The 15,511-nt window shown below is 35.9% G+C and overlaps 1 protein-coding gene across 2 annotated transcripts in view; it reads left to right on the top strand.

Moving 5' to 3' along the window:
- The first annotated feature begins 827 nt into the window (after positions 1-827).
- The window catches only part of Wdr35 (WD repeat domain 35), a 60,345-nt gene continuing 45,661 nt past the window's right edge, over positions 828-15,511 (top strand). For both annotated transcript variants that reach the window (XM_076832639.2, XM_076832638.2), the window contains exons 1-8: positions 828-962; positions 1,637-1,754; positions 3,829-3,900; positions 5,136-5,228; positions 6,775-6,903; positions 8,317-8,450; positions 9,761-9,926; positions 10,058-10,203. In XM_076832639.2, coding sequence (XP_076688754.2) covers positions 939-962; positions 1,637-1,754; positions 3,829-3,900; positions 5,136-5,228; positions 6,775-6,903; positions 8,317-8,450; positions 9,761-9,926; positions 10,058-10,203 — 882 coding nt within the window. In that variant the 5' untranslated portion in view covers positions 828-938. The remainder of the gene's footprint in view (positions 963-1,636; positions 1,755-3,828; positions 3,901-5,135; positions 5,229-6,774; positions 6,904-8,316; positions 8,451-9,760; positions 9,927-10,057; positions 10,204-15,511) is intronic.

The following is a 15,511-nucleotide window of genomic DNA, read 5'->3' as shown; positions in this document are numbered from 1 at the left end:
TTTAAAATACCTTTATTTTATTCATTTATTTTTATATGGTGCTGAGGATGGAACCCAGTGCCTCACACATGCTAGGTGAGCACTCTACCACTGAGCCACAACCCCAGCAGGAGTTCAGATTTGATTGGAAACACACTAGGAATTTAGAATTTAGAATTAGTGCATGCTAATTCTAGTATGTGCTGGGTGAGACAACAGACCTGGATCAAAAGATTTAAAGATTATTTGCCTAGGAGGGGAAAAACTCCAAGTGGGGAAATTAACGCTGCTGCATAAAGTACACGCTAGATTATATAAATCAAAAATGGTATCTATAGAAAAGTCTATCCCAGGGGAGAAGACACTAAACAGCTCAAATATTTTAAAAAGGGAGGCTATGCCTCAATGGCAACTGTAGCTGTAATGAGCCCAAATTCATAGTTTTCCTTTTATAAGGAGCTCTTTTAAAAATTCCCAAACAAAATAAACAGAGTCTCCTATTTTCAGATTGCCCCAGAGGGCCTTGCAATGCCCCAAAGCAAAGGGCAACCAATCCTCAAAACGCACATCTGCGCCGCCTGTCCCATGGCACTAGATACCAAGTGCAATAAAAGACTTTTCCTTTTATGAATGATTGGACAGTGGAGCTTAAAAAACACCAGATCCTGGTGACCTCACTGGTTTGGGCACCTTTCCTGTTTGAACTGACACTAAGGACACCTGAGGCACAGCCATGCCAGGTGTGGCGTGGCGAGTCTTCAGAGCCTGCGCAGGCGCACGACGTCCGGGGCTAGGACGACACCGGAAGTGTCTCTTCGCGCCCCGGATGCGCCGGGGTAGCGGCGGTTGCCAGGGCGACAGGAGCCATCCAGAGCCGCTGGTACTCGGAATTGGAGACGGAGAACCGGTGACCAGCGGCGGGCTTTGCCCGCTGCGGCCGTTCGCTCTGGGTTCCCACGATGTTCTTCTACCTGAGCAAGAAAGTGAGTTTCCTGGGGCCGCCCCGCTCCTCCTCAGTGCCCGCAGCCCATGGGCCATTCCCGCATCCTTCCCGCTAAGCCAAGCGGCTTCACCGGGCCCTGATCGAGGCTCTGCTGCCCCGCTGCCCACCTGCCCGCCTGGTCGGGCCCCGGACCTTCTGCGGGTCCCGGAACCCCTGGTCCCCCTTAGCCAAGCCAGAAACCCTCTCACGCGTCTCTGCCATACTTGTCCCCGACCGGGTCCTTTTGGGTAGCCAGCGGGAAGATCACTAGGTGATCCAGATGACTTTGGATCATCATGGCGCAAGAGAAAAAAATTAACAAAAGGTAGCCTAAGTGTTCTGGGGGCGGGGAAAGGGAATACAGACCGGTGGAATGGGTTAATAACCCTCCAGCCCTCATCCACCCTTTAAAAATACCTCAGGTGACTTACCTCCTGGCTTTCCCCGCAGCCTTCGCCTTTGTCTTGTGTGCACTTCTTTCCTTCTTTATCAAATTGTAGAGCACGGGACATTTCAGAGGAACATGCCCATTTTCATGACAGCTCATTTTTTTTTTTTTTTTGCAAGGCTTTCGTGTTTCTTCTTGAAAGACTTTCATCATTTTTCATCTCCTGTAGACGTACTTCCCAACTCCTTCGTGAAAAGTTGCTAAGGTGACTGTGATTGCTTTTACAGATTTCCATTCCCAATAATGTGAAGCTAAAATGCATATCCTGGAACAAGGACCAAGGGTTCATAGCTTGTGGTGGTGAAGATGGATTACTGAAAGTTTTGAAATTAGAGACACAGACAGGTAAATGAATGCAAGCTCACATGTCTGAAATTATAGTAAAAGGAAAAGTGTCATTGATTCAGTGCCATATGCTCTTGGTATTTGTCAATATGAAATTCTAATTCTTTTAAAAACAAAAACCCCTAAACATCTTGTGACATTTTTCTAGAGAAAAGTTCAGAGAATGTCAAATGTGAACATTCAGCTTTTGCTGAAATTATTGATGAGAAATGAAAATGAATGAAAGATGAAACCAAGTCACTATGTTGTCTTGTGCCAGGTCCAATTATTGCCCTCTGTTATTAGGAGTCTAATAAAAATCATGCCTATCAACATTTCAAAATCTCACATTTTGGCAATTTTTTTACAGGTCCATATCATCTTTTTTTTCCTTATCAGATGTATTGTGATTATACAACTAGTGCCCCCAAACAGAAAATAGAATATGTTACCCTTTTATTAATAGATCTCTTATCTTTGTAGCTTTCTTTCTTTCTTTTTATAGTTCTCTGGAATCACAGTGAACAATTTTATTCTTATTTAACTTCCATACTATTACTCTATATTAGGGATCTAGGTAATCCCTATCTAGGTTGGAGATCTAGATAAAGAGATTGACATTGAAATCAATTCTGCCACAAGATTACTGAATGACTTTCAGCAAGTTGCTGAATATCTTTGGACTTTAGTTCATTATTTTGTCAAATGAGGTAAACTATATTACATTTTGGGTTCCTTTATAGCATGACCTCTCAAAATTTGTCAGGCATAAGAATCACCAGAAGAGGTTGTTAAAATGGATTTCTGGGATCCATTCCCAGAGTAGATCTGGGACAGGGCCTGAGAATTTGCATCTGTAGTGATGCTGGTATTGCTAATGCTCCGACTACCCTTTGAACAGTGTTTATTAAATATTTCCCATGTATTGGATGGTTAACCTGTGCTGTCTCATTTGGCTTTACAATAGTCTTGAAAGGTGGGTATTCCAGGTGAGAAAACTGGGGCTATAATCATTTAATAACTTACCCAAGGTCACACAGCCTATAAGTAACACTACACAAAGGGCTCATGAGCATCCTAAGCAAAGAATAGAATAATTGTTTTGATGTGCTACACTAATTATGTGAAATAAAAGACAGATTGGAAGATAGATATTTAAGTATCAAAGTTTGGCTTCTGATGTTTTGTAGTTTAATCTTTTAACTGTGTTAAAAGAAAAATATCTCTGGTATGTTTTTTAAATGTGTATGGATGTATATATATAATATATATATATTATATATATATATACAACTTATTTTGTCTAAAATATGTAAAAGTTTTAGTTACATTAAGAAATGAATGTTGTATTTGGGGTAAAAATGGGAGTTCATAACCCACTTGAGTCAAATGTATGAAAGATGATATGTCATGAGCTTTGTAATGTTTTGAACAACCAATAAAAAAAAAAAGAAATGAATGTATTTTGTTCAACATTGAAAGTGTTAGTTTCTGTTTTTCTGAGACAAGGTCTATGCTGTTCTTTCTCACTATGTGTTTGACCATTTCTTTTCTTTTTTTTTTTTTTTTTGAAACCCATTTTTCAATACAGAAGAAGTCAAACATTTTGAATTTTGTCTTATTTAAACATATTTAAATATATTCCCACTCTACCTTCCTGTCTGATGACTGAACAGTCCTTGGTCATTTTGCTAGATTCTTCTTTTCTAACAATTGAAATTCCTGAGGACTTGTGTGTGGCCTCTCTGTAATTTGCTCTCTAGGTTTGTTATTTTATTCCCATGACCATAAATGCTATCTGTAGGGTGATGATCCCTCATTTACATCTCCAGAACAGTCCTGAATTTTCAGATTTGGGCATCTCCACTGGAATCTTTCATAGGCATTTTGTATTTACTATGTCCAAAATGGAACTCTTGATCTCTCAAATCTTTTTTCAGTTCTGTTTCAACTTGTATGTTAAATTCACTCGTTTGCTCAAGCTGGAAACCTAGACCTACCTCTCTTTAACATCCCCTTCATCAAAATTCCCATTGTTGTTTCTCCTTTTATTCATTGTTCATGGTAGTTTTCTTTGTTTTGTTTTTTTTTTTAGATGATGCAAAATTGAAGGGTCTTGCTGCCCCTAGTAATCTTTCTATGAATCAGACTCTTGAAGGTCATAGTGGTGAGTCTAGCAGTTTTGTTTATTATATGTAAATTTAGAAACCAACTACTTAATGTAGAAATGTCAACATTTTAAATAATTATGATATTATTTTTATGGAGTCATAATTAATATTGTCCAGAGTCATTCATTCTTCCATAAACCTGAAAAAAGTAGGTGTTATATGTGAAAAATACTATTATTTCTCTGTGGATGACATACATATGTACGTCTATATGTATATATAGTACATAAATATTATTTTCCTTTTAAAGATTGTTTGATAATTACAGATTAAAGGATACTAAAGATGTAACAACTGAATGCACAATATGATCCTAAATGGGATCCTGGAATGAGAAAAAACAAGTATCTATAAAGAACATTACAACTGGGTACAGTGGTGCATGCTGTGGTCCCAGCTACTGGGAAAGCTAAGGCAGGAGGATCCCAAGTTCAAGGATAGCCTGGGAAGATTGTCAAGACCCTGGCTCAAAGTAAAATAAAATGAATTAGAAATATAACTCAGTGAAAGAAAGCTTACTTAGCATGTATGAGGGCCAGAGTTTAATCCCCAATAAGGCAATAAATAAATAAATAATAAATAAAAATAAACATAAAAAAGGACACCTTGACAATTGAAATTTGAAAGTGGACAGTGTGTTAGGTAATGATATTTTATCAAGTTAGTTTTTTAAATTTGTAAGCTAGTTATGAAAGAGAGTATCCTTAAAAATACATACAAAGTATTTAGAGATATAAGAATTAAAAGAAATCAATTACTAATGTCACCCACAGGTTTAATATACACTTAAAGTGTGTTACAAATAGAATGTAAAACCCGGGAGGTTGGAAAGGGGGAAACAGATAATGGGCATTTTCAACCAAAAATGAACATACAGTTCAAGGGAACAACTTAGTGTCCTTTGGACATCATTATCCTTGGGAGGCAAGCCAGTTTGGTAAATCATGCTTATTTTTGTTTCCACTATCTGATTTACTGGCAGCTTTCCATGAAGTGTGCCTTTGCAGACATGAAATAGGGATGGATGTGAGAGTATTAAGCAGTGTTGTAGGAAATTAGTGATCTCAGTAATTATATTCTATGAATATTTTTGATATTCATAATATTTGAAAAACTGGTTAGTTGCATAGGAAGTCTTGATTTTAGCATGTTCTTGATGTTTGCTTATATAAAGGTACAAATTTGAATTGTAGCCATTTTTAAGTGTCTAATTTATTTTCCAATGTTCTAGGTTCTGTTCAAGTTGTAACATGGAATGAACAGTATCAGAAATTGACCACCAGTGATCAAAATGGGCTTATCATTGTCTGGATGTTATATAAAGGTACATTAGGAGAGCTGCTTTAATCTTTCACAAATTGGAGTCTGGATCACAGTGTTTGGATGGAGAAATAACATCTCTAAAATAGACCCCTGGTAACCAGAAGAGCTGACTGCATAGTGATGATATTTCTGGATTTATTGTAGCTTACTTTTTATTTTATTTCCTTTGAGCTGTAACTTTGCATTAAGAAAGCAAATTAAGTGACTCCAAAGTGAACTTATTAACTTGGTAAAATAGTTTCTACTCTTAGATAGCTCTTCTTCTCCTTCCTCTAACCCCTGCAGATTTCCAACAAGAATTAGGTCCTATGTGGCTGGTGGTTGAAGTTAGTACACTAGAAGAAAGCACATTTATGAAGAATTCAGCAGCAATAGTAATTCACTTCCTATATTGGACCAGTCAGCTTCCTTTTCTTTCATGGATGAAGATTTTATCTTGGCTCTGGCTACTGACCTACAATTTTTGCCTCTTATCTATAAGAGTAAGGTAGAGAGGGAAAGAGAAGGATTAGTTTAGGTGCATCATTATTACTAGAAAAGCAACTCATGATACATGTTCTCTTGAAGCCTGTAGCTATTGTCTTCTAAAGGGAAAGGTACATGTGTGTTGTTTTCAAAAGGTTCAGGGTATATTGTTTACAAACCTATAATTAAAAAATATGTGGTAGTGCTTGAATATTATTTTTAAAGTATGTGTATTTGAAAAGTGGAGTGGGGTAGAAAGTAAAGTAGATGGGAGTGAACTTTGTTTCCAAGATAAATTTTCTCTGGGCTTCAATCCTAATTCTATTAATACCCTGCTCTGACCAGTTATTTCAAATCACATGACATTTGCTTGGTTGATGGCCAGAGTTCCCTAGGCCAGAAAGTGGTAAAGTTTTTAAAAAACACAAAAATAAGACAACATTCCCTGTTCTTTTGCTTCTAATTGGGTTATACTATGAAAGAAATCACATCTCTCTCCAACTCTGTGTAGCTCAAATGTTTTTGTTCTTCAGCATTAGTGATGGCATATGTAATGTACCACTGATGTAACATGAATTGCTTAAGAATATTTTAAAGAGTTTTACTTAATGCGCTTTTACCTCATATGCTTAAACTAGTCATCAGAGAGTTTATGCATATATATAAGGTTGTTGTTATTCTGTTTTCCCCCCTGCTTAGCTATTATCTGAAAAGATAAGGTTTCAAGTGGGAAAAGTTAGGCCTTCAGAAAAATAACTTGTTTTGGCCCTGCAAAAGCAAATGAAATTTTCTTTTTTAATTGACAAGAAGCAAGCAAGAAAAAGAGAAAAAGTAAAAAGAAAAGAGCTGGGCATTTGTTGTGTTTTCTATGATAGTCTTTGAAAAGATTATTAGTCAAGGCCTATGTTAATTTTTTCTTTTGTTTATGTTGATTTGAAGGTTTTCTAGTTTAATATCTCAGGTTGTATAAAACTTTGCAATTATTTATTGCACAGGGTACTTTATGAAGTGTTGTCAACTCTTAAGTACCATTTAATAGATGTGAAAGTTTTGACTTGTAATTTTTTAATTTGTGAAATCAGGCTCTTGGTATGAGGAAATGATCAACAATCGGAATAAATCAGTGGTTCGAAGTATGAGTTGGAATGCTGATGGACAGAAGATCTGCATTGTGTATGAAGATGGGGCTGTGATAGTGGGTTCAGTGGATGGTAATTGCATTTATTGGATATAGGACTAAGATCAACATTTAGCTTACTTTTTTATCTTTAGAGATTTAAGTTAATTGTTAGCATTCTGATTGAAAAATAGACATAAAAAGAGAAAATAGTCGCTATACATTTTGCTGAAATCTAAGAAGCACCTTTTGGTCCTAACCATTTATTAAGTCTACATGAGAAAACAATCTATTCTTTTTTGATTTCCTACAGTGGCACTGAAAAAATGAATTAATTTTTCAGCATTATTTTAAATATGTCCATCATATAATTCATCTTTATATTGGTTAGACTATATAAATGCATAGATTTTATTTTCAAAAAGTATATAAAATCATAATAATATATGGTATTTTCAGTAGAAGATAGTATATCATTGTTAGTTGTATTTTATAACCTTAAAACCTATGTCTTTCAGATTCTAGTATGTAGATGAAACTGGGTCTTCTGTAAGTCAGCACCTTTGAATTAATGTGAATGAAATTGTTGATAGAGAAATAACATTTTAAAGTCATTTTCACATCTGTGTGTGTATATGTGTGTGTGTGTGTGTGTGTGTGTGTGTGTGTGTGTGTGTGTATATATGTTGTAGTCAGTGAATATTTCTGAGAACTTTATAGAGCAATAGCTATGGTTTTAGAAACTAAGAATGTAAGCTGGGTACAGTGGCTTTTTCCCATAGTTCCACCAACTCAGGCCGCTGAGGCAGGAGTATTGCAAGTTTGAGGTCAGCCTCAAAACTTATTGAAGTTTGGTTGGGAGAGAATGGTAAAAATAGAATGGTAGCGAGATGGAGAGCTTAGAGTTGAGGAAAGTGTTTTTTTTTTTTGTTTTGTTTGTTTTTTATTTGAGGTGATGATTTAGAAGATATGCATATATTTGTTTATTAGAAAGAGCCTAGAAAGATAAGTTTAATGAGAAAAAGAAAATGAGAATAATTTACCAAGGGAGATTTTTGCAAAGATGGTATGGATTAGATCATAGATTAGGTGGAAGGATTAACCTTAGACAGAGGTCTGGTTGGGAGATACCTCTTCCTTTGTATCAGGGAGCTAAGCAGAGTGGATAAGTGTGGATTTAGTTATGTTCTAAATGTCCTGAATTTCTTTTTTGAGAGCTTTTATTTCTTTTCCAAAGTAGAAGATGGGCTCATCTGTTAATTGGGAGTGAAAACCCGCATCAGTTTAGAAGAAATGGGAGAGTTTGAAACAGCTGCTATTTTAAATGTCTCTTGGGTATTTTGCTCCTATAAGTGCTCAATAAATATTTATTGACCAAATAAATTGAATGACTGCATGAATGCTCAGAGGAATGTGAGAACTCTTTAGGGAAACAAAAATGTTGAAAGCAGCTGTTGGAGGATCATGAATCTGAACTTTTAATAATTATGTTTATGTTTTGTTTTAGGCAATCGTATTTGGGGAAAAGACCTGAAGGGTGTACAGTTGTGCCATGTAGCATGGTCATCAGATAGTAAAATCTTACTCTTTGGAATGGCAAATGGTGAAATACACATTTATGATAATCAAGGAAATTTTATAGTAAGCATATGTATTTGTTGTTTTTATGTATATAATTTTATATGATTTTTAATATATCATTCATATGCATACACATTTATTTATTATAATGGCTTATGTAGTTAGTCTTTATTTATTTATTTATTGATGCTGGGAATTGAACCCAGGGGTGCTTTAACTACTGAGTCACATCCCCAGACCTTTTTATTTTTTTATTTTGAGACAGAATCTTACCAAGTTGCTGAGGGCCTTGTTGCATTGCTGAGGTTGTCTTCAAACTCAAGATCCTCCTACCTCAGTGTCCAGAGTCACTGGGATTACAGGCGTGTGCCACCAAGCCCCTCTAATTAGTCCTTAGTTTGACTTTTAAATTTTTTTATAATCTTCCAACTTAAAAAAAATATAAAAACCAAATCTTGGCTTCTTTAAGGCAAATTAATGCAACATATTAGAGTGTAGCTTTTAAGTTTGATTTTTTGGTAGTTGGATGGGACAAGGTGCTAGTACATTGAAGTAGAGGGATACAGTAGAATAATGTATAATTTAAGTTTTGAGAATGTCTTCTGCTGCTTGAAGCAAAAGTTTACATGCAGATACCAAAGTTATTTTTGTAATAATAACTAATGGTTATTTGTAAAAAGTATGGAAAACTTAAACCATAGGGGAGAAAAATCAATTTTTAGAAAAAGGGTAAAAAAAGGAGGCTTAGGTAGCATAATCTGGAGAAAAGTTTTGGTTTTGCAAGATTTAGCTATGGTAGGTCTCTGATTACTGATGGGGCAGTTTTGTTTTGAGTGAGGATTGGGATAGTTCTTAAATCCACTGATAGCTGAAAATAAAATTGGTATCGTTTGTATGACACTTTGCTATTTTCCAAGTACTTTCATATACTTTTTGTCATCTGAGTCTCCCACATCCTCCTTTAAAAAAAAAAATTTTTTTTTTGGTACCAGGGATTGAACTCAGGGGCACTCTACCATTGGGCCACATCCCCAGCCCTTTTTTTATATTTTATTTAGAGACAGGGTCTCACTGAGTTGCTTAGTGCCTTGCCATTGCTGAGGCTGGCTTTGAACTAATGATCCTCCTGCCTCATCCTCCCCAGTCACTGGGATTACAGGCATGCACCACCATGCCTGGCTCCCCCCCTTTTTTTAACCTTCACTTTACACACCGGGAAAATAGAGTTGGATAAGTGATTTGTTCAGGGTTGATAAACCAGTAAGTGATTAAGCTTGCATTCACATCCAGATTTTTAAATCCTATTTATGGTGTCATTCATACTGCTCTGTTTCAAAATGTAAATATTAAATCTAGCCAATTCTATCTAGATGAAAATGAAGCTGAAATGTTTGGTAAACGTCACTGGAGCAATCAGCATTGCGGGAATTCATTGGTACCATGGCACAGAGGGCTATGTGGAGCCCGATTGCCCTTGCCTTGCTATTTGTTTTGACAATGGGAGATGCCAAATAATGAAACATGAGAATGACCAAAGTAAGTAAAATTTCTGTTTTTTTTTTTTTAATTGGAGAATTTAAAACATACTTGAAAATTGTTCTTAATATCAAGTCCTTTCAACTAAGCTGCTAACACAGTTACTTCATTTTCCTTCCCTTTTTGACTAGATCCAGTTTTGATTGATACTGGCATGTATGTGGTCAGTATCCAGTGGAACCAAACTGGCAGTGTGTTAGCCGTGGCAGGCTCTCAGAAAGCAGTCACTCAGGATAAAGATGTCAACAGGGTGCAGTTTTATACTCCATTTGGTGAGGTAAATGTATTGGTTATCTTCTTTTCATTTAATGGTATAGTGGCAAGCAGGGAAAAAAGAATGGAGGAAAGGTACAAACTTGTCACATTTTCTTTTAAGGACATTTTGAATAATAATCTTGATATATCAAGTATATTTCTGACTAATATCTTCACTTTACATGTTTTCATTTTATTTTATCATGGAATTTATTTTATAATCTGTACATGTAGAAAGCCTTAAGTTTGATATAAATCACTGTGCAGTAGTTATTTAGAATATTTTCTCTACAATCTGAATAGCTCTTTTCACAGCTGGTTTTTGAGTAGATTTTAGTATAATATACCTGTTTGAGGTTCATTTTTTTCCTTTTTAATGTAATACTTTAAATATGATTAGGTATTAAACATACATATCTGCCTGCCCTTCTGGCAAATTTCTAATAATTTTAATTTGTTACAGTGATTAATTGTTTTAATAAAACCTGTCTTAACAGTCAATATTTTTTTTAAGTTCTTTTTAGTTATTCATGACAGTAGACTGTATTTTGGCATATTGTACATACATGAAGTATTACTTATTCTATTTAGGATCCTATTCTTGTGGTTATACCTGATGGGAGTTACCCTGGTCATGTATTCAAGTGCAGGCTAGGAAAGTTATGTCCAGTTAATTCTACTGTCTTTCCTATTTCCCATCCCCACTCCCTTTACTTCATTCCCCTTTGTCTAATCCAATGGATTTCTATTCTTTCCCTCCCCACTCTCCCTTGTTTTGGGTTAGTATCCACATATCAGAGAGACCATTTGGCCTTTGGTTTTTTGGGGTTGCCTTATTTCACTTAGCATGATATTTTCCAGTACCATCCATTTACCAGCAAATGCTATCATTCCATTCTCCTTTATGGCTGAGTAATATTTAATTGTGTATATGTACCACAATTTCTTTTTCCATTCATCTGCTGAAGGGCACCTAGATTGGTTCCATAGCTTAGCTATTATGAATTGAGCTGCTATAAACATTGATGTGGCTGTGTCATGTAGTATGCTGATTTTAAGTCCTTTGGGTATAGACTGAGGAGTGGGAAAACTGGGTCAAATGATGATTCCATTCTGGGTTTTCTGAGGAATCTCCATACTGCTTTCCATAGTGGTTGCACCAAATTGCAATCCTACCAGCAATGTATGAGTGTACTTTTTTACCCACATTCTTTTTTTTTTTTTTTTTTTTAATACTTTTTTAGTTGTAGTTGGACACAATACCTTTATTTATTTTTATTGTGGTGCTGAGGATTGTACCCAGAGTCTTGCATGTGCTAGATGAGCGCTCTACTGCTGAGCCACAACCCCAGCCCCTTTACCCACATTTTTGCTAACATTTTTTTGTACTTGTATTTTTTATAATTGCCATTCTGACTGGAGTAAGATGGAATCTCAGTGTAGTTTTAATTTACATTTCTTTAATTGCTAGTGGTATTGAACATTTTTTCATATATTTTTTGACCATTTGTGTTTCTTCTTTTGTGAGGTGCTTGTTCAGTTTCTTTGCCCATTTATTGACTGGATTATTTGTTTTTCTGGTGTTAAGTTTTTTGAGTTCTTTGTATAAATGGATTTTAGTGTTCTGTCTGAGTGGTGTATAGATGGTACACATCCATATAGATACATTTATCTCATCCTAGACAAAGGTGCTGTACACATACATTGGAGAAAAGATAGCTGGTGCTGGGAAAACTGGAAATCCATGTTTAATAGATTGAAACTGAATGCCTATCTCTCACCCTGCACAAAACTCAATTCAAAGTGGGATCAAGGACCTAGGCATTAGATCAGAGATCCTGTGCTTACTAGAAGAAAAAGTAGGCCCAACTCTCCATCATGTTGGCTTAGGAACCAATTTCCTCAATAAGACTCCTAAAGCACAAGAAATAAAATCAGAAATCTATAAATGGGATAGTATCAAACTGAAAAGCTTCTTCACAGCAAAGGAAACAATCAAGAATGTGAACAGCATTTCTACAGAATGGGAAAAAATCTTTATCACTCATACCTCAGACAGAGCATTAATCTCCAGATTATACAAGAACAGTCAATCTTTTTTTAAAAACATATATATATATTTAGTTGTAATCGGACACAATACCTTTATTTATTTATTTTATGTGGTGCTGAGAATTGAACCCAATGCCTTGCATATGCTAGGTGAGCGCTCAACCACTGAGCCCCAGCCCCAGCCCCAAGAACAATCACTCTTAAATGATGCTACATTAAAATATAGGCATATATTATTACTTTCAATGATATTATAAATGAATTAAATTCTAAAGATAATTTTCTGAAGTAGCATTGAACATTCAGGTAAGATAATTTATGTATTGGGCTGGGGTTGTTGCTCAGAGATAGAGTGCTTGCCTAGCATGCGTGAGGCGCTGGGTTTGATCCTCAGCACCACATAAAAATAAAGATATTGTGTCCACCTCTAACTAAAAAAAGTAAATATTTAAAAAAAAGATAATTAATGTATTGTGAATTTAGAAAATGAGAGCTTAATATATATTTGCCTGTCTTATTTGGCAACCTTATACTCTATTTTTGTCCTTTTGGATACCTTGTTAGTTTTTGTAAATTCACCATAGATTGCAATAATTTATAGATTGCGGTAAAAAAGTTCATACTAATTGTTTTTGTATTTTAATATTAATACTTTTATGTATTTTGAACTTTTCTGTAAGGGTAATAAATGGTATTATCTGGTGCTTTTCAATCAGTACCTCAGAGTTACCAGTGAATGTATTGCAGAGAGGAGGCACTCTCTGTGTGTTGTTGGCTAGCAGTATTTCTGGTAGATGTAAAAACTAAAACAAAGAACAAAAACAAAATCAAGAGTTTTTAAGGTACCTAAATAAAAATCTGAATTCTAATAATTTCTATGCTTATAATCTTCACTCATATTTGTTGATTATTTTTGTGGGTCCCCATTGATTTAACATTATGTTATTTTATCTGTTTTTTTTCCCCCTTTACTTCAGCCTTTTCCAGGTAGAAAAACATGGGTCCTAGGGTCTATATATTTTATCTTGCAAAACAGTATGTTAAGCATATCCTGAAAACTATAAGAAGGTTTTGGTTCAGCTGTACTTAACAGTATCAGTTGTAGCTCTTCAGGGCATATTAGTAACTTGATATTTTTGGGATGAGTGAACATATGGGGGATTTATCTTTGGATCTATTTTATTGTTAAAATTGGGAAGATACTTGGAAAGAGGATCTCTAAGGTTCAAACTTAAAGAAACCTCAGAGAAGAGTCTGCTTCAAGTCTGAAGGTTAGGGCTCACTGAGTTTTGCACTGTGGTCTTAGCTGTGCACTGTAGTCTTGGGATAATGTGGTTGAGGTCAGGTTGAACTGGCTTTGAATCCCATTTCCACAGTGTAGTTTGTATTAAGTTAGTTAATCATCGAAGTCCAGTTTACTTGTTTTGTGAATGAAGGGTAATACCTCCTGGTACTATCATAAAGATGAAAGAAGATAATAATGAGGAAGTACCTAGCTGGGGCTTGGCACATAGCCAGTGCTTGGCACATAACCAATGCTTACTAAATCTGGTTTCTGCCCTTGCTGCGGCTAACACCTGATTGGTTTGCACATTTAGGAGATGGCTTTATTCTCTCTCTGTGAATGGGTCAATATCAAGTGTATGATCATAAAAACTTTCAGTTCTCTTTTGGTTTCATGTAGGCAGCAAGATGGACCCTTCTAGGTTAAAACTTGAGTTTTTTGTTTCCATTGGTTTCCTTGGCAAAATGGGGTTCAGTACATTTGTCTTAGATTGTTATGACATTTTATAGTGAACAGAAGTTTATTTGCTCACAGATTTAGAGGCTGAGAAGTCCCATATCAAGCTGCAGCATCTGGTGAGGGCCTTCTTATTGTGTCATCACATGGAGGAGGGTAGGACAGGAAAGAGGAAGGGCAAGAAAGAGACAATAGGGGCCGAATCACCCTTTTCCAGTGGCATTATTCCTAGTCAGCTCTTAAAAGCCTCCCCATTTAGTACTGTTTCCAGGTCAAATTTCAACATAAATTTTGGAAGGGACAAACATTCAGACCGTAAGCAACATGAAATTTGACTTTAGATACATCTGCTTCAGAATAAGGGATGCCAGTGCAATTAATTTAAATTTGGGGGATTATACTGGCCTGTCAAATGAGAACCATAGATTAAAAGGGCTGTGTTCATTGACTTGCTTATTGAGTCACTCATCAAATGTTAGTATATGAACAAACTAATTTGACCATGAAGTGAGTGCTCTTGAGGAACTTACTGTTGCATTCCCTGGAACCATGGAGAGAAGAAGGCAAGGCTCATTGAGGAAGCACTATTTGAGTTATATTTGAAGGATGAAGAGGGATTCTCCAGGAGGACAAGGAATAGTAAGGATAAGGAGGCATGGGGAAAGAAGAGGAGGATTTCAGGCAGAAGAGCTGCAATACGGGCCTAAGGTATGGTGGCAGAGTAGTTCTCTCACAAGTTGGCACACTTAACTATGGCTGTATGGTAGGGCATTCAGCAAGGAAGGTACTTTTGGGGCAGATGGGAAAAAGGTATTGTATTCCATGCTCAAGAATTATGACCAATGGGGAGCTATTGATTTTTAAAAAGTATTATTATGTTTTTAAAGCAGGGAAGGTTATGATTAGAGTTTTGTTCCAGAAAGATAATTATAATAGCAGAGTAGAGAGAGAATCTGGGGGAAAGAGGGTAGAAATAAGGAAAGAGATGAAAGGGAGGCTATTCCCATAGTTTTCTCCACAATTGTTTCTTTGTGACCATTGAAAGGAGCAAAGGCAATGGGTCTTGGTGATTGGTTGTTTGTTGGGGAGGAAAGAGAAAGGTAGGACTTCAGTATTGAAGTTACTAATATAAACTTTCATGGACTCTAAAAAGTATGCTTTTTACAAGTCTAAAATTTGGATCCATTGGCCAGGTGTGATGACACGTGCTTGTAAACTCAGGAGGCTGAGGCAGGAGGATATCAAGTTCAAGAGCAGTTTTCACGACTTAGTTCAAGACTCTGTCTCAAAATAAGAAAATTAAAAGGATTGGGGGGTGTAGCTCAGCAGTAAACAAATGCCTCTGGGTTCAATCCTGAGAACACAGAAAAAATTGGCACACATCATGTAATCAAAGTGATCATATTTTAATTAGCATGTTTTTTCTTAGTTTTACATAAAAGTAAAGATGTATATTTTAATCTATGGCATGGTAGATTTGATGACATTTGTTAACATTCTTTGGATATAGCCTGTAAATATCTCCAATCATACTCAT

The sequence above is a fragment of the Callospermophilus lateralis genome, chromosome 14, assembly GCF_048772815.1.
Source record: "Callospermophilus lateralis isolate mCalLat2 chromosome 14, mCalLat2.hap1, whole genome shotgun sequence".
Lineage (NCBI taxonomy): Eukaryota > Metazoa > Chordata > Mammalia > Rodentia > Sciuridae > Callospermophilus > Callospermophilus lateralis.
Note: the sequence above shows the minus strand (reverse complement) of the source record. Positions and strands in the feature narration are given on the sequence as shown.